At 41.8% G+C, this 22,713-nt stretch overlaps 1 protein-coding gene across 2 annotated transcripts in view; it reads left to right on the top strand.

Moving 5' to 3' along the window:
* The window catches only part of STAMBPL1 (STAM binding protein like 1), a 63,638-nt gene that overhangs the window by 19,003 nt on the left and 21,922 nt on the right, over window positions 1-22,713 (top strand). Inside the window, exons 1-2 of one of the 2 annotated variants that reach the window (XM_075612890.1) lie at window positions 15,314-15,472; window positions 22,382-22,465. In XM_075612890.1, coding sequence (XP_075469005.1) covers window positions 22,436-22,465 — 30 coding nt within the window. In that variant the 5' untranslated portion in view covers window positions 15,314-15,472; window positions 22,382-22,435. Of the gene's footprint in view, window positions 1-15,313; window positions 15,473-22,381; window positions 22,466-22,713 lie in introns of those variants that run through there. The other variant, XM_075612889.1, reaches the window with a different exon arrangement.

Below are 22,713 nucleotides of genomic sequence, written 5' to 3'. Positions count from 1 at the left end.
GAAATTGTTATTTTTTTACATTATTTATTGTTGATTGTTTGTCTTTTCTAATGCGCTTTCTTCTCTTTGCATTAAGAGGTAATTTGCATTGAACCAAACCGTGATCACATCCTGTCAAAACTGTTAAGGGCGGTAGAATTCTCAATCGTGTTTCTTGTTCGCCAGGATATAGTCTATTTCATTCTTCCATTAGGCCCACTCCATGTCCATTTTCTCTTTGGATTCTTCTTGAAGAATTGACTAATGATGTGGAAATGTTCAGTCTACCAATCTGTCTCTGTGTTCATTCCTGTTGCCGTAACCATTCTTGTGAAATGGTGCTTTGGCTTTCTGCTGTGAACTAATCTATGTATTATCACACACTGACATATTCCGTCGCGTGGTACAATAGGATTGGAGTACGTGAAACAATAAAACAATAACCTTTAAAATAGTTACAGTGGGTAACAGTGCCCTGCCATGTGGACCTTACAATCTATAAGGAAGGGTAAGTGGAAACATGGGGTACCGGGGGATGAGCAGGTTGGTGCATTTCAAATTTCAACAGAGCAGCCAACACCCTTTGGCTGCCCTTCGACTGCTGCCTTTGGTGCGACATCTCAAACAAATCCCGAGGTAACGTGATATCAGCTGAACAGCAAACAAACGCTCCCAGCAAAGGGGGAGGGGAAGGTGACTAACTCCAGGGTTTTCAAGCTGTCTGTCCTCTCCATGACGTTAACCCTGTCCACACTGGCTTAGTGAACAGGAGCAGCAGTTTTGTTGGGGAGCAGTGTTGTAACTATATACATTTTTGGTCACCTGCAAACATTATATATTTAAATTTCTCTTTTTTTTTTTTCTTAAGATCATGTTTTTTGTCCTCAAATGTCCTTTTAATTCTTGTTTGTTTGGATATCTAACTAAAAGAAAACACAAACAGATGTCCATAAAGGGAGTGCAGTTCTACTACTGTACCTTGTTCACCATCGCATTGAGTACACAATTGTTTTCTTCAGTCTTCTTTGTTTTTGTCTTGCTGAAGGGCTGAAATAAAAATCCTTTAAAAAAATGTTATGGTAAAGAAACAAAAGAGTATTGCAAAAATGCTCTTATTTACAAATACTCCGTACCCGGAGGTACTTTTTGTTACTTCGATCATGTGAAACATTTTGAACCAAAATCATGATTTTATGCAGAACAAATGGTGAAGATCTTGTTAGAGCCCCAAAAGTTGAAAACTAGCAAGATATTGGGTACTGCATTAGAATAAAGAGAGGTTGCAGTCACTATACAGTGTGTTGTTTCCGAAGATGTAACTTTTTAAAGCGGTTGGTTGCTTTTTAAAAAAAACTATTTTTGACCAGGGATAATTTTTATTTTATTTTGTCCCCAGCTCCTGTTTCCCAAAATACTTGGTTTTAGCTACTTGTGCTCTCACCTCTCCTCTCTCCAAAATGAACACCAATAGGACCCTGCAACGGATAATATTGCGGCTTCCTATTGGATGGCCGCAGATGCCATCTGTGAAAATCCAGGAAGTGAGCAATGAAAACTGTAAGGATCTCAGGTTCAGAATCTGTGAACACAAGTGTTTGTGTACTACGGGGGGGGGGGGGGGGGGATTACATTTTGTGTATTGAGGAGAGGGCGGTTTCATGATATCATGAGATATTATGTATTTTGGTCAATCTGGTGCTTCGGGGGTTAATGAGCTACAGTTTGAAGTTAAAATACAATATTTGGGGTTTCTGACTTGTCATGAATCTGTGGGAGCTTCAAAAGGGTTTGATTGAAGTTGGGTGCTAAAAGTACAAAGAGAGGGTTTATGGTATTTTATCACATTTTGCAGGCCTAGTGGTAAAAACGGATCTTTTCTAGAGATCAGGACATATGTTCTGCCAGACAGGGACTCTGACATAAACAAACGTTTTTTCAAAGCATTCTCTGGAAGAGGTTTATGGATTGCCAGGGGGTGGGACTCTCCTGTGCCATTCCAAGATATGAAACATGGAATCAGGGACTTGACGACAGCGATGCTGACGTGTACAATTTTGATATTTGCATTTGTGATGAGCGCAAGGGCTCCAGATATGGGAGGTCTGGCAGGTACTGGGGAACAGATATTCATCGGTCGCTAGGTTTAGGGGTAAGGCGGTCATGTTTAGTTTTGTCACGATTGCCATGAGCGCCTGAATGTATTCATGTGACTCATGTGGGTGTAAGTATTAGTTAAGGAAAGTTATAAGCACGTATCTACTGAATGTCTAGTTTAAACATCATTTTGTAGGAGGTTTATTACTCTGTCCTAAAACTGTCAATCTCACAGCTGAGGTACGACGGGGGCGGGTTTATGTTGTATCAACACAGAGAGAGAATCCATTTAAGTAATAGCAATGTATTAGAAAAAGCAAATTTCACCAAAGGTGTATTTGGGACCAATACGTGATATCTCATCTTCTTGCGCCAGTGACCTCTCTGGGAGAAAACCTATGACATTTGGGTAATGTATAGGGATTTCTATTTTATGCTTTATCCTTTTTATCTTGCGAAACTTTTCTGCATTTATTGGAACTGTATGTTCTTGTAACCCTTTTTTCTGTAATCTAAGCATTGTTTTTATATATATATATAAAAAATATATTTATATATATAAAAACAATGCTTAGATTACAGAAAAAAGGGTTACAAGAACATACAGTTCCAATAAATGCAGAAAAGTTTCGCAAGATAAAAAGGATAAAGCATAAAATAGAAATCCCTATACATTACCCAAATGTCATAGGTTTTCTCCCAGAGAGGTCACTGGCGCAAGAAGATGAGATATCACGTATTGGTCCCAAATACACCTTTGGTGAAATTTGCTTTTTCTAATACATTGCTATTACTTAAATGGATTCTCTCTCTGTGTTGATACAACATAAACCCGCCCCCGTCGTACCTCAGCTGTGAGATTGACAGTTTTAGGACAGAGTAATAAATATATATTTATTTATATATATATTAAAACATTTAATAAGTAATGCTTTGGTGTTCTGAATGAACTGTTGTGCGCTCTGGAGAGCATATTTACAATTTCGGACACATTTTGTTACAACGGATTTTTTGTGTGTTAAAGACCTGGGACCCTGGCAAATATTAGTTTGACATCTTATTTGCAGTTCCTGGGTGGTGGAAGTGTATAGATATGATTGCAATTGAGTAAGGGGTTAATATTAACTCATTGGAGGTAACTTTTGCGGAGGAGAAAGGTGAGTTGGCTAGAGTATCCGTGTGTATTAACCCCGATAGCAAATGTAAGTCACGTGCTCACTGGTGTGCTGTTTGTGACGGGTGGTATATTGGGACGGATTTAGGGGAGATGTTACTCATTTGAGGGACCTTTGTGAAGGTGAAGAGGGGGGGCAGCATGCGAGCGGAGTATTAACCCTTGTTCTGTATGCAGGTCATGTGCTCTCAGGTGGGCTGTACGTGACAGGCGGTATTATGTATTAGGGAGAGGGGGGTATTATGTGTATGAGGCGAGGGCGGTATTATGTGTATTGAGAGGGCGGTATTATGTGTGTAACACTGTTTCTCCCCCCCCCCCTATACCTTTAGGCTGCAGGAGTACTGAGTCGTCTGCTTAGGTGCTAATAGGACAGGACAGGCTTAGGTATATCTCTGTGTTCTTCTTCTCTTGGTGTTTCAGCACCTCCCACCTGTGATGGAACCCAGGGTGTATGGGTGTTGGCCCCCATCACGGCACTCCTTACCCCTCCTGCCCAGGAACTGACACAGAGGTATAGTTGAACAGAATTTATTGTGGTGTATACTTGCAGCAGTTCTTCATAGCAGCATGGTCTCTCTGAAGTCCCAGGACATCTAGATGGTGCTGCCCCGGTAGTGTGGGGCCTTGAGTCTTGATGTTCTCTAGGTCTCTTGGACCTAGAGTGGGCCAGCTCATCCTCGCAATGGGAGAGGCTGACAGCCCTTCCTCTCTCATTGGGGAGCAAAGGCAGACTCCTCTGCTCTTTGATGCTCCTCCTAGGAAAGCTCTGGAAGGGGCAGGCTCATGGACTGTACCCACCTCTAATGGACTGTACACAGGCCATGAGTCACCACCTCTCTTCCTTCACTTTCTAGAATAGCAGAAGGGGGGTCACTGGCCCATAGATTAATCTGCTACTGCCTGTAACTTAACAGGACTTACATAGCAGATATTGTATGTGGGTAAAGAAAGGTATTATGGGACATACCCTGTTATATGTGTATGAGGAGAGGGCGGTATTATGTGTATGAGGAGAGGGCAGTATTACAGTATGTGTATGAGGAGAAGGTGGCATTATGTGTATGAGGAGAGGGCAGTATTACAGTATGTGTATGAGGAGAAGGTGGCATTATGTGTATTGGGCAGAGGGCAGTATTATGTGTATTGGGGAGAGGGGGTATTATGTATAAGGAGAAGGCGGTATTATGTGTATTGAGGAGAGGGGTATTATATGTATAAGGATAGGACGGTATTATGTGTATTGAGGAGAGGGGTGTATTGAGGAGAGGGGCTATTATGTGTATTGAGGAGAGGGCAAGACAAATTTCGTGGCGGCAAAAAGGTATTGGCCTGAGGGCGGCAAAATTGTAAATCCGCCATTGGTGACTAAACTCTGTTCTCAAGGGCCACCAACAGGTCAGGTTTTAAGCACTGGTGGCTCAGTGATTTTGATTGAGCCGCATGTGCTGTAGCAGGGATATCCTTAAAGCCTGACCTTGTGGCCCTTGAGGCCTGGAGTTGACCACCGCTGGCATAAACTATTAATTTATATTGTAGTGGTCTGTCTTACTTACTAACAATAAAGGTTTTTTTTTTTTTGTGTGTGTGGATGACCATGGCCATTTTAATTTCACTGGGATGCAAATGTTCATTGAATGGTATCCCCATAATGTAATTACGGAATATAAAGAGTGGTATTGCTAAATACAGCAACAAAAAAAGGTCACAAAGGTAAAAAAAACACAAAAAAAACAGTAAAGTGGATGCCAGCTATTAAAAAATATATATATTGGATTATTTGGCATTCCTTGATTATGTCAAATGTAAGAAACTTGTTACCAGGTGTTCGTACAGCTGGTGTAGATTGTTGGTCAGGGAAGCTTATTGTATTGTATTGTACGTCTTTATTTATATAGCGCCATTAATGTACATAGCGCTTCACAGTAGTAATACATGTGGTAATCATATAAATAACAGATAATATAAATAACAGATCATAGGAATAAGTGCTTCAGACATAAAAGTAACATTTCGGAAGAGGAGTCCCTGCCCCGAGGAGCTTACAGTCTAATTGGTAGGTAGGGAGAACGTACAGAGACAGTAGGAGGGAGTTCTGGTAAGTGCATCTGCAGGGGGCCAAGCTATATGTATCATGTGTTCAGAATATCCACAGTGCTATTCATATGCTTCTTTAAGCAAGTGTGTCTTAAATAGTAAATTCAAACCGCGCTCTTGCTTCCTAGCAGGATCTTGAAATAGATCAACTCTTCCCTCTTGCAGCTGATGTGATGTGGAGGCGCCCCTCCTCCACCGATACCGTCGTAGGATGGCTCCAAGCGTCAGGTGTCAATGAAAAAATAAACACAAAAGCGCACCAAGGGTCAAGATTTAATAAAACAATGTAGTAAAATAACAAGTAAAAACTTGCATATAAGGATATATAAGTCCAGTAGAGCAGTGCATAGGCAACATTCCAGGTGGAATCCTAGGCGCAGGGGGTAGGTGCTGAGGCTTACAGATCAGTCCCGCGCGCTGGGGCTGGCTTGCTCGGCACCACGTTGTTGTCACTTCCGGGTTGCGGCTTCTCGCAGGACCCGTGTTTAGTAGCCCACCACGATCGCCGGTCCTCCAGCATAAAACTCACTCAGGCAAAACGAAAGAGTCTCTAGCTGTTTGTGGGAGTGCTGGAGCTTGTTCCACCAATTGACTGTGTACCAATAGCACTGTGTGAACTCCGCAACGCGTTTCACACGATACAGTGCTTCATCAGGCAGTGTTTAGGACACCTACATGGGGGCCTTTTATACAGTCACTCCGAGGTCCTAATTAAATAATTAATTATTCAATATACGTAGCATGCACTGTGAGTGCAGTGCAGCAGCTAGATTGGGAAAGTGTGTTAATTCATCTAGTAATAATGGTGTAGATATAGCATTTGAATATGTCAATATATATATGTATAGAAATGGAAAATTAGGGCTGAGATGTAAGGAGGGGCAGAAAGTGTAAAGCTTTAAAAGTGAGGAGGAGAATGGAGTGTGAGATGCGGGATTTGATCGGAAGCCAGGAGAGGGATTTCATGAGGGGAGATGCTGAGACAGATCTAGGGAAGAGTAGAGTGATTCTGGCAGCAGCGTTTAGGATAGATTGTAGGGGAAACAGGTGAGAGGCAGGAAGGCCGGACAGCAGGAGGTTACAGTAATCAAGACGGGAGTGAATGAGGGCCTGAGTCAGAGTTTTAGCAGTCGAGCAACAGAGGAAAGGGCGTATCTTTGTTATATTGCGGAGGAAAAAGCGACAGGTTTTAGATTTGTTTTCAATGTGAGGGGCGAATGTGAGAGGACCCCCTAGGCAGCGTGCTTGGGCTACTGGGTGAATGATCGTAGTACCAACAGTAATGTGGAAGGAGGTAGTAGCGCCAGGTTTGGGAGGAAGTCTGAGGAGCTCTGTTTTAGCCATGTTGAGTTTAAGGCGGCGGAGGGCCATCCAGGATGATATAGCAGAGAGACATTCAGAAACTTTGGTTTGTACAGCAGGTGTAAGGTCGGGTGTTGAAAAGTACATTTGTGTGTCGTCAGCATAGAGGTGATATTTAAACCCAAAAGATGTTATTAGGTCACCTAGAGAGAGTGTGTACAGAGAAAAGAGAAGAGGTCCCAGGACAGAGCCCTGGGGTACCCCCACAGAGAGATCAATAGAGGAGGAGGTGTTAGCAGAAGAGACACAAAGTACGATGGGAGAGGTAGGATGAGATCCAGGATAGAGCTTTGTTCCGAATACCAAGAGTATGGAGAATGTGAAGGAGAAGAGGGTGGTCCACGGTGTCAAATGCTGCAGAGAGGTCGAGTAATATGAGCAGAGTGTAATGACCTCTGTCTTTGGCAGCATGGAGGTCGTCAGTTATTTTAGTGAGGGCTGTTTCAGTCGAGTGAGCAGTGCGGAAGCCAGATTGTAGAGGGTCTAGGAGAGAATACGTGTTGAGAAAATGGAGCAAGCGAGAGAATACAAGACATTCAAGGAGTTTAGAGGCAAAAGGCAGGAGGGAGACAGGTCGATAGTTGGAAAGACAGGTAGGGTCAAGCGTGCTGTTTTTGAGTAATGGTATGACTGTTGCATGTTTGAAGGAGGATGGAAAGGTTCCAGAGCAGAGGGAGGAGTTAAAAATGTGTTATTCTGCCTTAGACTTGTTTTTGACGCGCAGAAAATAGCTTCAAAACTTGTCCCATCTCGTTATAATTTCTTTTTAATATGTGCATCTGGACGTTATCACTATTGGAACCACTAACATTACTAACTGGTGTGCATGGGGCACAACTTGAAAATGCCTCTTTCTTCCATGTTTTAGCTCCTAAATTGCCTTGATCAAGATGTTTCCCTTGCAGTCCTGCTTCCCAGGCAAGGCAAGGACCCAAGGCAATGCTGTATCATCCCCATGTCTGTGGCAAATGATGATTTCGTTTGCCAGGGCTCTGGGAGCAATGAGTCAGGCCATATCTGTACATAGACCTATTGTTCTGCACTGGCTGATGTTGCTCAAAGCCTTTGTGATTTGAGGGACCGTCCTGCCGAGGACAAAGTGAACTAAGGACAGTAGCATGTTTATTAGAATAAATGTCGCTGATTTGACACAAGCTTTTCTCTGTGCATTGTTTGCCAAGTAATTATAAAGCGATCATTCGTCAAACAGATAAACATATGACGCTGTGCGCGTGCGTGCGCTTTTCACAAGATATAAATAAATTGACCAGATGTATTAAAGCCTCAATCTGCATGGATTGCCATTTACAATTTGTTTTGGCATTTCATTGTTTTCCGGCCTTACTTTTCCAACGCTGTTCAGGGGATATAGGCGGCTAAAATATTAAGAGTCCAGGAGGTTAAAATGGAGCTCACCCCAAAGCCCAGTGCCGTCTATATTTACCTCATGCCAGAGATGAAGAAAATCATGATTTGTAAAGAGCAGGACCTGATAAAGGGGAAATATACTAACATGAAACGCTTTAGGCCCCTGGGAAGGATTGCTGCGAGTTGATTAGGGAAGCCAAACACAGTGATTTAGCTTGTTCTTAAAAACCTCTGACCCTATTCATTGAATTGCTCCTTTTAAACAATTTAGCCATTTGCACTGCCATAGAAAGATGCAATGCACACCCCCTCAGCAATGAGCCATTTCAAAACATGCTCATTTTATTTGCTTTAAAAAAATAATAATAACCTTTATATACAGGAAGATCAGAAAGTAGTCATGTTTTGGGTTGCAGCCATTATGATGATTTTGAGCTGAGAGTAATTCCTGATGAGTACAAATGGCTAATGCGTTTAGAAAATATATAGGTTCGTTATTTTTATTTCCTAGTATTTGTTAGCAGTAACAGTAGTGAGGGCAAGGGAAAAATGTAATATTTACTGTAGAAGCTATAAAGATGTAGTACTTCAGATACAAAGACTATAGGTTCTACAATTAATATATAGATTAGATATAAAAAAAATTCTTGCCAAATACTACAGATCTTAATACTATACTTAATAATCTATAATACTACAGATCTTATATTTATTATACAGTATTATGGTAAAACTATACATGAACCCGTTCTTTTCCTCACAAGTCTTTGAGAGAAGCAGGAAAACCCCCATTGTTGGTACAAATTAAGAGGCTTGGGAACCTGCAGTTAACGCGCCACGAGAAACTGCCAGTAAGAGCCCACTACATCCCCTCCCATTCAAATAACGACAGACACTTTAAGTGGGGAAAAACAAGGCCGCAGCTTTTTTTTAATTTTTAACCTGAGATGTATGAACTCTTTTTCACCCCCTGCCAGGCAGTCCAAACCTAGTTCAGAGCCCAACCGCCTCACTGTGGCTTTTGACTCCCGCTGCTACGCATAAAAGGGGTAACAGTTATTCCACCTGCCCCAATGAGGGCGCCATTATATCCGGTATCATATACCTCTTCCGTCTGGCAGGCAAACTACCCGCCTACTGCTGTGAAAATACCCATAACAAAACACATATTGGTATTATCCCCCATGTTGCTGTTTTTGTTTTAAACCCCTCTCCCCACCCCAAAAAAACCCCATAATATTTTTAACCTAACGTGGGAAGGATGGCCACACAGATCTGCCTGCTCTGGTGGGCCGTGTGGGAAGGAACACGTCTGTGGGGCCGACTGTAAGGCTGTAATATTATGATTGTGGTGGTTGATATGAACTGAAAATATCTAAAACAGAAGGAACTACCATATTTGTTATGATTTGCAGAAGCAATTTCTTTAGTAACGGCTCAGTAGATTTCATTGGCATGACACATGACTCTATAAATCATAACTACTAAAACCCACAAAATTACCTGTTACACAGAGATAATTCTCTATTTTTTCATTACCCGATCTTGGCTCAAATAAATAAGTGATCACTTTTCAGCGCCGGAATGTCCTTGGCAACAAAGTGTAGCAGGGCGGTGTAGTGAAGTTATCATACGGTTCTGACGGTACAGGGACAAATCGGCCTGGAAAGGGCCTTGGGGTGGTCTTTGAGTGGTCTTCCCCGGCTTTATTTATTACAGTTGCTCAGGCAGCTGCTGTGTGTGTAATTTTCATACATACAAATATATTTGTATCAATTTACATTACAGTTTCTTGTGGCCCCTTTGGGAAAAAAAAGGTCGTGTGTACTGAACACGCGCATTTTAAGTGAAACTTCTTTGTCTCTGGTCACTGTTTTGTCACAGAAGTTGTATTTGTGATGGTGATTATTTTTAATTAAAATTGAAAACAATGTCAGTGGGAAAACGCAAAGAAATTTGACTTGGCACACGGGTGCTCGGCACACTTGTATTTTTAAAAAAAAATCTATTTGCACTTATATAGTTATTAACTGGGTGTGTGTGTGTGTGTGACTGCCTCTGGGTGTGTGTGTGTGACTGCCTCTGGGTGTGTGTGTGTGACTGCCTCTGGGTGTGTGTGTGTGTGTGTGTGTGTGACTGCCTCTGGGTGTGTGTGTGTGTGACTGCCTCTGGGTGTGTGTGTGTGACTGCCTCTGGGTGTGTGTGTGTGTGACTGCCTCTGGGTGTGTGTGTGTGACTGCCTCTGGGTGTGTGTGTGTGTGTGTGTGTGACTGCCTCTGGGTGTGTGTGTGACTACTTCTGGGTGCCTCTTGTCTCCAGTCGCCACTGCGCATGTGCTCCGGACTCTGGTCGCCACTGCGTATGTGCGGCGAGACCCGGCAATGTTTTTAACCTCGGTGTGGCCTGAACTAGTGGTTTTGTGCGCATGCGCCAGCACTATGTGCGCACGCCCATTTGGCGCGTCACGTCACCCGCGTTATGGATTTTCATTACAAGGTAAGGATTTTTCCCCATGAAAACCCTGTAGGCGCCAGCAAAGAAGTTTCACTTCAAAACTAGATGAAGAGCACCGCAGTAGAGGAAGTCGAAGAGATGCGTCATTCGGGGCTGCCGTAAAGAGCTTTTGAGGGCCTGCTTTGGTGATGGTTAACTCCCCCCCCCCCCCCACCAGGCTCATATCCACAAAAGGGTGCTAAGCTTTAGAACGCAGTTACCTCCCATTTACCTGCGTGCTAATGCTTTGCATCCTATTGTGGATGTGGGCCGTAGAGCTATTAAATGCATAAGGTCATTAGCAGTTGTTGACGTGGCTGAAAGAATGTAATGGTTGTGTGCCTGACAAACTGGATCTACATATTTTATTGGTGCAAAGGTCTGCATTGTATTTTATTTTTTTTTATAGCAAAATGTATGTTGTAAAATAGGAAAGGACAGAAGAGCTCAAATAAAAGAAATCCCTTTGACTAAATACAAAGTAGCATTGTCAGTTTGTGAAAATAAAAACGTAGTGGTTTCCATACCCCACAGTATCATCACACTTTGAACACTGGTCATTAGACAAATAAGATCAACAAATCTCTAAAATCCTTTAAAAGAGCATTACTTTCCAAATCCTGTGCTTTTTTATTATGTATAAATCAGCTGTGTAGTATTAGATTAACCTTACTGCAGTATTTCCCAATCTTTATTCTCGTTTTAATGTATCACCCTTCCTTGGGTTGCTATAGCAACCATTCAGAAAAGCACTAAACATACCCCACAGTAACACATTCTTTGAAACATTATGTAGGTCATCTCTGCTGGATAAATGTCTTATTTCGACTCTATCAAACACTCGGACCTCCCTGTTGAGATGGACACTTGCACTACATTAGACATTGGGAGACAGACTTGGACAAGACTCTTGACCCACAGGACTGGGAAGACATACAGTATGGGGAGTAACGGCCTTAGTATCCATCAGCTCAGCCATGAACGAGAACAGCTATAAAGTACTCTACTGATGGTTCATGACCCCTGACAGACTCAACAAGATGTACAACCAGATTTTCCCAGACCTTTTTGGCGATTTGACTAGAGGGGCACAATGGTGCACATGTAGTGGAGCTGCTCCGTTGTCTCCTGTTTACGGCAGAAGGTCTTCCAGTTGAACAACAGGGATTTGGGTCCATTGGTTGAGATTAGCCCATGGACGGCGTCAGTAGACCGGTCCAGAATACATCATATGTAATAGCTTACCTCAAGGACACCATGAATACAACCCCCTCCCCTATCACTGCTTTGTTTTTGTACCCTAGTCCCGTCCCAATATTTCTTTCCCCCCCTCTTCTTTTTTTTTTTTTTTTTTTTTTAATTTCTGTACCCCTTTTTCCCTTAAAATAATAAAATAAAGTTTAAAAAAATTAAAAAGTACAGCAGTTCTTCTTTTGAAATAGTCCGACATACTAGGTGCCCGGGGGAAACAGGATCTTCACCGGTTACGGAAGAACAGATCGATCGGCATCTTAGTTAATTACATTGCCATAACGGTATAGAACTGCTGCATTTACATAAGGCAGCACAAAGTATGTGCATTTTGCTTTTATTTTTCTACACTGTGAATGATACGGTTTGTGTAAATACTCGGAAAAAGATACATTAAAGCAAAATTAATAGCTTGTCATGAAAAGAAATCTTTCTTAATTATTTAAGACTATAAACGTACCCTATGTATAAATCTAAAAATGTAGCATTTCACACTGTCAAATATCTAAACATGGCAATATAAAGGGTCACATGACCCCAGTTGCACAAATGTCTTTAAATGTGCTTTTTAAAATATTTTCGCAGAAATAAATAGAAATGTTAAATCCAACAAAGAAAGATGGATTTTAAGCCAGAAATGCTGTGTATTGAGTCTTTACAGTGATATTAGATCTAATAAATTGTAGTGTGGGGATAATATTACTGACTTTAAATTGGCACCCCCCCTGGGACAAATAAACTAAGGACAGTGGTATGTTTTAATAGGTAAAATGAAGTTCATCAATGGTGGAAAAATCACAGGCGTCTCAAAAAATTCATAACTGGTGCTTGAGTTGACTAACCTGTCAATTACCGCTGCGACCATCAACCGTGAAACCTAACCTGCTTTAAGTGAACTAGGATATTTGGCAAAGTTGTACTCCGACATATAGGTGATCAAATAATTGCCTATTGGGTGCTTTTAATAGTTGGAAACTTAATTTCTGCAACCTTTTGGCTGCGGTGTTTCACCTTCACTAACCGGGTAGGCTCGTCTCCTACACAATGTGGGCTAATTATCTGAGACTCCTCAGACCCAGCTGAGTTCTACAGGAGTCTGTAAATCGATGTGAGGGTTAGACCCCCAACTACTCTATTTTACATATTGTTTCCCCCTAGGAACGCTGACACCTTTTTTCCTTCCCTTCTTTTAATTTGGTGTTTCTATGAATTATTATTAACATCAATTTATTGATGCCTATGGTTACTATTTGCCTCTGACATAGCTAGTCACTGTATGCCTGTCTTCGTTGATGTAGTCACTGTAACAACCATCTAGTTAAACACACCCTTAGCACGATCTAGAATTAGGATTATCCCAATCCATATTTAAAACCAGAGACATAACATAAAACACAGACAAAGCTCAGTGCACATCCAGAAAAACTTATATACGGTACAGTGCCTAAATATACATGTATAAATAACTAATAAATAAAATGGTCTTTTAGTTTAACATTTTGGCCAAATTGTTGTAAGCCCTTGAGCCAAACTTCACGGCAGACCACGTTCAAGGGTCCCTACACTAATATAAATTCTTAATAACCTGTGCATTGCCAGGAAGAATGATTTATAATAAATCTGTCAATATGAGTTGCAAAAGTTCTAAGTCTGATTGAAGCTTTTATTAACCTGTACATTACCAGGAAAAGCACTCTGTAATAGATTTGTCACAATCACACTGCATGCAGGCAAGTTCCCCTGACAGAAATGGTTAAAAGCTCACTCCATGGCATCTCCAACTATCAGGGGAACTTGCCTGCATGCAGTGTGATTGTGACAAATCTATTACAGAGTGCTTTTCCTGGTAATGTACAGGTTAATAAAAGCTTCAATCAGACTTAGAACTTTTGCAACTCATATTGACAGATTTATTATAAATCATTCTTCCTGGCAATGCGCAGGTTATTAAGAATCTATATTAGTGTAGGGACCCTTGAACGTGGTCTGCCGTGAAGTTTGGCTCAAGGGCTTACAACAATTTGGCCAAAATGTTAAACTAAAAGACCATTTTATTTATTAGTTATTTATACATGTATATTTAGGCACTGTACCGTATATAAGTTTTTCTGGATGTGCACTGAGCTTTGTCTGTGTTTTATGTTATGTCTCTGGTTTTAAATATAAATTGCCATGCTCAGTAGCACTCCTCTGTGAAACTTATATGCTTATATATATGTTGTGGGTATTTTGGGGGTTCAATTTGAGCTTGTAGGTGTTCTGTATGTTTTATAATTCTTGTGCAGCTAGTCTTGGCTGTTTTGGAGGGTGGCAACCTCCTATCCAATTGAAGCTCACTCCCTCCCACATTTAAATGGTTAAAAGCTCACTCCATGGCATCTCCAACTATCAGGGGAACTTGCCTGCATGCAATGTGATTGTGACAAATCTATTACAGAGTGCTTTTCCTGGTAATGTACAGGTTAATAAAAGCTTCAATCAGACTTAGAACTTTTGCAACTCATATTGACAGATTTATTATAAATCATTCTTCCTGGCAATGCACAGGTTATTAAGAATTTATATTAGTGTAGGGACCCTTGAACGTGGTCTGCCGTGAAGTTTGGCTCAAGGGCTTACAACAATTTGGCCAAAATGTTAAACTAAAAGACCATTTTATTTATTAGTTATTTATACATGTATATTTAGGCACTGTACCGTATATAAGTTTTTCTGGATGTGCACTGAGCTTTGTCTGTGTTTTATGTTATGTCTCTGGTTTTAAATATAAATTGCCATGCTCAGTAGCACTCCTCTGTGAAACTTATATGCTTATATATATGTTGTGGGTATTTTGGGGGTTCAATTTGAGCTTGTAGGTGTTCTGTATGTTTTATCCCAATCCACACAAGTAACATTATTTGTCAACGAACTAGACACAGAACATCGATGATGTAAGTGATGACTAGATGATGTGTACGCACTTTGTCACTAATCCTTTTCTTGGTTTGGTATTTACTCATAAATCGGGTCCTTTTTCATGGTGTGTATACTGACTTATTGGGACTCTAGCTTGATCTTTGCATACAGAATTTTACGGTGCCTCTGTGACACAGTTCTGCTCCGCTATATGCATTTAATCTAAAGAGGACTAGAAACCAATCAATACATGTATCGATCTAATAATTTTGCTACTGTACATGGCTTTAATTGTGTGTGTATATGTATGTAGCCCCTTCCTTGGAGTACTACTCGTTTCTGTGAAGGGGTTACTGGCCTTAACTCGGTTTACTTTGTGGGCTCACTCAGGTTACTCCCCTCACTTCCTCACCGTGTGATGTCAATGTTAGGGCATATATTGTATAGCTGCCCTTTATGTTCTAGAAACAGGTTCTTTAGAGTTCTGACTGGGGTCCTCGCTGTGAGTCCTGTAAATAGGTTTGTGTGTTTAGTAATATGTATTAAAATGTGTCCTGTTATCCTTTTTGATTTCTAGTTACAATAGTAACATGCCCCTTCTAAGATGGCGCCTGTTAAAGAAACGGGCAACCCAAGTTTGTGGACGAAAGATGCCAACTGTCCTGTCTCATAGGTTTATCGCTACAGCAGCCTGACAGCCCCTCTCCTCTGCCTGTACAGCATCCCTCACTCACCTTGAACCAGCCCATCTAGCGGGTTTGTATTCTAGTCTACCCATAAACGGTTTCCAATGGGCCACTAAACTATACACCTTCCCGGAATAGGGGCAAGACCTACCAAGGGACTAGGTCCAGAGTAATATTTGCCACAAGTTTAATGTAAAAGTGCAGCGTACGTCAATACTTGTAAATTGTTTTAGGTGGCTGTCAATAAAGCACCTTTTTGTTTTATAAAAATTCCTAGCGCCCACCTTTTTCCTATCCTTTAAATCGCACCAAACCTGCACCTACCCAGCACCCTGCTATAACCTGTCCTGATGTCACACCACCGCGGAGTACTCGGAGGCTCCGGTTCCAGCCTCACCGGTACGCACCACACCAGCACTACCTGGTGGTAGCCGGATGATCTCACTTAGGGTGGGGGAACAGGTGCTACATACACATTGAACTCCAGGTGGCCAGGTAGTAATACACGGCTACATAGGACCCTGCACTTGCAAAAGCCAGGCCCTGTAAAATTGTGTCTCAGGGTGTCACAGCTTTACTAAGCTTTACTTCATACAAACTCAGGATGGCTCTTAAGTTTGTAATATTTTTGTCCACCCCTTGGCTTATTGCCAACTTAAATTTGAGGTATTTTTAAACATTTCGATTGTATATATAAACCCTCAGAGCGTTTGTTTACAGTCTTTAATCCGTGTATTTTTGGTAGCGAGACTGTGTTGTCAATCCGCAAGCAGCATGTCAATTGTTGTTTTGGTTGCAAAGTAATTATGAGTATACTAGAAAAACATATATTACTCTTGGCTCCAATAAGCCGTATCTGAACTTAACTCTACGTTAGCTGCCACTGACAGGAAGTAAACGCGGGATCGAGGTCAGACACCCCTTCTTGCAGTCTTGTAAATCTCCTTGTGCTGTGACCTTTCTAATGACCCTTACAGTGATTTTTGTTCTGTCTAATATGTTTACGAGCATATTCTGGTTATTTGTCCCAAAACATTATTCTCGTTTTCTGTGAGCTGTAACATTTTTTTGTCTACTACTTCCCTCTTTGTTTTGTAGATTTGTAGATATTGGTTCTGTGGAAACTGAATGTTCTTTTTTCTGTACTACCATATGAAATCTAAAACATGTTACGTACAGTATGAACTTTCATAAACATCCGTCCGACAATGAGATCCATGTGGTTTCAAAAGCACACATACAACATCTATGCCCATGTTATGTTACAATAAATACTGTCTCGGCCTTCAAAGAATCCTGCATTTCTGCCCATACTCGTGTTTTTTTTTATTTTTATAGGGAGACACAGACTATTAATATTAAACAGGGCTCTGGTAGGAACATTTGTAATGCTATGCAGATAAAACGGATTGATTTTTCCTCTGCAAAACAGGTCAAGTCACATTTCAGAGCTCTCCATTTATATTGTAATTGAGCGTTTTTATCATTCATCGTTTTATTCATCAGATAGCATTGGCGGCAGCAGTGCTGCAATAGTGTTTTCTGCACAGTTCCTACTAGTCACGGGCAGAAAATGCTGTGTAACCCTCCCTGCCCAGCTTCTAGAGAGATGACATCGGGGTGTATTATACAGTTACCCCGCATGGGGTTACCCTGACTCTGTGCTGGATTCAGGCGGTCGGGCGATGAGGTAGCAAGGTTATAGAAAAATGGGCACCAGGAAATGTTGTAGTACAAGTTATTTATTCGTGTCCCCATGGACAGGAACCGCTCATACACACATTAATAACGCTGTGCTGTATTTTATAACAGACATACATGAATAAGGTTCGTCCATCAGTCCCAATCTCAACACTGCAATGAAGGTACTTTGACTGACTTTGTTGCTCTGAGTACATTCCTTTAAGGGATCCTAACGTAACTGTTACTGTCCCTATATACAACATAATAAACGGGGGGGGGGGAGGGTCCTGGTCTGTACTATTACTATAGAAACATTACTGATCTACTTCCCCCGAGGCTCCTCTCCTCATGGCCTCCTGCAACTTAACCTTCTAGAATAGTCCCTTCTCCTTAAATACCCCTGAGTGACGCAACCCAGGGTGGGGCTCAGCATACAATAGCCATGTTAGTAACCCTTTAGGAGGGGGGGTTACATATGGAACATTTCAAGGGTTACAATTCGGTTTCACGAAGCCTCAGTAGGTTAATAATATAGGCTGCCAAATTAGCAATCTCTCAGTGACATATTGCCAGGCAGTGAGCAAGACATAGTGTGTGTGTGTGTGTGTGTGTGTGTGTGTGTGTGTGTGTGTGTGTGTGTGTGTGTGTGTGTACCCTATTTATAGTCTCAGCATTAAGCAAATTTAGTGATTATTGGAGAAGCGTACAAATTAGCATATTAAATGACATTGCAATGCCCTTTGACTTCATGTTTGGTGAATCGCTTGCGAGCTTTGGCTCGGCCGCTGCTGTCTTCGCGACTCAAAGGACAAATTTTGTGTGATTTGTGATCCCGTGAAAGTCGAACATCTCTAGTTCTTACGCTTCTCGGCCTTTTGGCTAAGATCAAGTGTAGTGTCTGTCCTGTGAAGGATGGCACTAGTTGCATCACTTGGTCTGGTTATGGGCTGAGAAGGCGGATATGTAGCCCGGGCTATTTTTATCACGGCACCCCAGGAGTGGTTAACCTGGTGGAGTCAAGTGTTGCCACACGCACTTCGACTTTTGCACGGATAAGATTTGCACACCCCTACATTTTCTGCACTGGCACCCCTTATTGCCTTCCGCTGAGGGGTTCGCCACTATTTTTTTTACCCGCCAGGCTTCCGGATCTGGTGTGCACTTGTGCACACTTTTTTTGTTGTTTCGTTTGAGCACTTCCTGCACTGCATCACACAGCGCACTGGAGCACTCGCACCATGGATTGTGTTTTTTTATTTTTGGGTTATCAGTCACCTAATTTTCTTCGGAGAATGCAAGACTGTGTGCTGGTCGGTGGTCGCCATTCCCTCGGGAGAAGACTGCGGGGGGGCGAGTAGGTGTGAGCCGAAAGCCCTAAAGACTTGGACCCTCCTGCGGCGTCTGCTGCACTATGAGGGAACAGGATGGACGTCGGATTCTTCGGATGACGACGTCGGTGTAACATCAGGACTTTTCCTGGCCCTTGTGGCTGAAGAGGACTGACCATGTCATGGACTTGCAGCTCTCCGGAGCCTATAGTCACAAGTTTTGCGCACCTGGTCTCACTTGACCATGAGCACGGTTTTTAGAGGTGAAATCACTTTTTCACCACCCGGGCTACAAAAAAAAAAAAAAAATAATCTCTAGTTCTTTCAACTTTTCCCTTGAGGGTGAAATGGCCTAGCAGTAACAATCCCAGTCCCAAGATGATCTTTAGTCACTAAATCCTTGGGTGCTCCGTTAGGACTTCATGCAGGGGAAGTGGAACATGGAATGAAAGAAAAGAGATATTTAGTGCAACACAGCTATATAAATGCAAACTGGCTGTCACAAGGAGACAAGACAAACAGACACAACTAGACAAACAACATTAAAGCAAAGCTAATGATAAAAGTTAATTTATTATAACTAAAAATATATATGGTAGGACAAGTTGCTGATGTGCCGCTCCGGTGGGTTAAGATCTAGATAACACTCACAGGACGGCAGATGTAAAATCGCATTAGACCAATGTGAGCTGGTATCCACGTGTAGGGGGTTCGCGGGGTGTTCAGGATGCCGTGCACTCCTTCCGTTTCTCCTTGCTGGCAATGACCAGAAATGACGCGTAGTCAGTGATTTACTATGCTAATTGGTGCATCCTCATGATTGCCCTGATTGACAGACCAATCGGAGCCAAGTTGAGGATATATATACCTGGCCTCACTGCCATCACTTCATATCCCCTGAGGAAGTGTGTTTAGATACACGAAACGTGTAGGGCTATTTTATTTCGATTTTGGACACAATTGCTGAGTAGAATTACAAGCAGTACAATCGCTGAGTGCCTTGGTTGAGCGACAGAGGGGCAAAGAGGTGCGGATTGCCGTTTTCCTGAGGCTTCACTGGAGATTGCCAGTCTTTGACGTCACATCCGGCGACACCATTTCCGGTTTCGGCACGACGGAGACGTCATTTCCGGTCATTGCCAGCAAGGAGAAACGGAAGGAGTGCACGGCATCCTGAACACCCCGCGAACCCCCTACACGTGGATACCAGCTCACATTGGTCTAATGCGATTTTACATCTGCCGTCCTGTGAGTGTTATCTAGATCTTAACCCACCGGAGCGGCACATCAGCAACTTGTCCTACCATATATATTTTTAGTTATAATAAATTAACTTTTATCATTAGCTTTGCTTTAATGTTGTTTGTCTAGTTGTGTCTGTTTGTCTTGTCCCCCTGTGTCAGCCAGTTTGCATTTATATGTCTGTGTAATCTGTATAGCTGTGTTGCACTAAATATCTCTTTTCTTTCATTCCATGTTCCACTTTCCCTGCATGAAGTCCTAACGGATCACCCAAGGATTTAGTAACTATAGATCATCTTGGGACTGGGACTATTTCAACTGGACTTCCATCTATTTGGACTCAGTAGGCGCCGGTATCTCTTTTTGTTTATGCTGTGTTTTCTGATTGTACCATCAGTTTTCCACCAGGCTGCCTTTCTACCAATAGGGCTCCCCCTCATAGCAGGGTTCATTGTCTTTATTCCCATTAGCGCTTTTTTGCATCACCTTTTTTTTTCCTAGCAGTAACAATACTACCCTCAAAGTGGGCATACTCCCATTGACAACCAGGAATAGGAAGTGACGTGCCTGCAGCTCAAAGTTATAGTAGCCGTAACTGATCTGGAGAAATTCAGATTTGTTGTACAGTAGGTACCTTTTTAGTGGACCAACATTCGAGATCTTCATAGATTAAATAAGTGTACCGTACATTTGAAACTTCCCAGGTTTCTTCTTGAAGTGTACGTCTAAATAAGAAACCTATGCAGTTTTGAAAGCTCTGTACTAAAATCTACCACCTTTTTTATATTTGTAACCCCCTACTAAAGGGTTAATAGAACGTTGGAGTGTATCGGGCCCCACCCTATGTTGCCATGATGTCACGGGGGAGTATTTTGGATAGAGGGAAGGTTCCAGGCCGACAAGAGGAGATCCAAGTAAATATCCATATAGAGAAAGGCGCACAGCAAAAAGAGAGAGTGGGTCACAGCTACTAAAAAATAACCTTTATTGGTCCATAAAAGAGAGAGGGAGGTACAAAAAACCCTCTTTACATGTTTCGTGCACCAAGCACTTCCTCAACAAGAGGAGAGCTAGGGATGGTCATCATTATACAATAGTACCGTCTGATGTAAATAACGCATGTGTAACAGGCTCTATAGTCTCCCCGCTTGTGCACAGCTTCAGCACAGGTAGGGAGCCGGTATTGCTGTTCAGGACGTGCTGACAGGCGCATGCGTGAGATGCCGTTTTCCTATTGGGCGATATGTACTTACTCGCGAGTGTACTTAAAGTGAGTGTCCTTAAACCGGGGTATGCCTGTACTTGCCATTGACGTGAGTGGCTGTTGGTGTGGAATTGGGCTCTGATACCCTTTATCGCGGTAGTTGCCAATCTTTTTTTTACATTGTGCCCCCCCTGCTAGAGAATATTTTTTTCAGTCAACCGCTTATAATTATTGCCTAGTGTGCTTATCGAACTAATACATACCGATATCTAGTCTGTATAGTGTCCTGTGCTCCTGGTGAACACATGCTTTAATAGGGCCCCAAACAACATCTTAATTGCAGCGGGAGCTTCCAATGTTACGCCCCACAATGCCTTTGCCGCTGTGGATATGAAGCATTGTGTAGAGCGACTTTGGAAGCTCCTGTTGTAATTAACTATACCACCCACGCCAAGGTGCAGTTTGGGGGCCTTACTAAATGCACAGTCCCCACACAGGCTCAGAAACACGCTACACTGCCTGGGATCCACTGTTATTTCTCCTTTTTTAAGCAACCCATTGGCATTCCCTGACCCCAATTTTGGGAATCGGTTCTTCACCTGTTTATTGAATCTCTTTCATTGTTTCCTTTGATCTTTAGGTTAGGAGAGCATTATGAATCTATCCACTTACAGTAAATGTTATACATTCCCCCCTGTTTGAAATATTATTGGTATTCCAACTGCATATCTGGAAGTCTCTGGACAGTTTTTGGCGTTAGATGTACAGTACATACCACGAACCTGTGCATTTTTAGTCCTGTGAATACTCTGCTGCTGGTTTTTGTATTACCCACAGTAAAGGGGTCAGTGGCTAAAGCATAGATTCTGAAACCAGGAGTCCACTAGAGATGAACTGAGCTACTTGAATCTGTGTGACTTGCCTAGTTAACATAATATTGTGTGTGTGTGTGTGTGTGTGTGTGTGTGTATATTCTCAACCCCGTTATAACGCGATCCGTTACAACGCGAATCCGCTTATAACGCGATGTAAGCGTGGCTCCCAATTTTCATATTTATGAATACACGATTATTGGTATCTTAAATACTTTATTGTACAACGCATACAATTGTACATTATTTCGAATGCGATCCGCTTATAATGCGATGTGATTCTTTGGACCCCAAGCACAGCGTTATAAGGGGGTTGAGCTGTATAATATATAAATTTTTTTTTTTATTTTATTTTTTATTTTTTATTAAACCTTTTATGGCCTCATCTGGCATAATGAAGAAGAAGAAAAAAAACAAAAGATGAAATAAAATCATATTTATAAGTGCAGAAAAGGACTAAGAATTGGAATTTGGATACATGTTTTGACTCATTACATTTCCTATAAATCAAGATCATGCTTGGGGTCATTAAAGCCTTTACAATTTAGAGTGCATTCATATCGACCTATGACTCATACATAGAAGCTGACGTTACTTGATACGTTGGAGATGGTATTGATTTTTCTTTATTTTTCCCCCTTTTGTTCCAGATGGAAGGATTGTGAAGCTATTACCAGCCCCTTCCTGTGAAATCTGAAGACAGCATGGAGCAGTCGTTCTCCGTCTCCTCTTTGGTAAAGCATCTTTTTGTATATTATTATTATTATTATTATTATTTATGTCTTTATTTATATAGCGCCATTAATGTACATAGCCTTTAGAAGCAGTAATACACGTGACAATCATATAGATAACAAATAATATAAATAACACCACAAAGGGGAGAAGTGCTTCAGACAACGGTACCATTTAGGAAAAGGAGATTATCATTCTTATTCGAATTATTGTTTATTTATAAAGCGTCAACATATTCCGCAGCAGG

The sequence above is a fragment of the Ascaphus truei genome, chromosome 8 (genome assembly GCF_040206685.1).
Source record: "Ascaphus truei isolate aAscTru1 chromosome 8, aAscTru1.hap1, whole genome shotgun sequence".
Classification (NCBI taxonomy): Eukaryota; Metazoa; Chordata; class Amphibia; order Anura; family Ascaphidae; genus Ascaphus; species Ascaphus truei.
The sequence above is the reverse complement of the archived record's forward strand: the minus strand, read 5'-3'. Positions and strand labels throughout refer to the sequence as shown.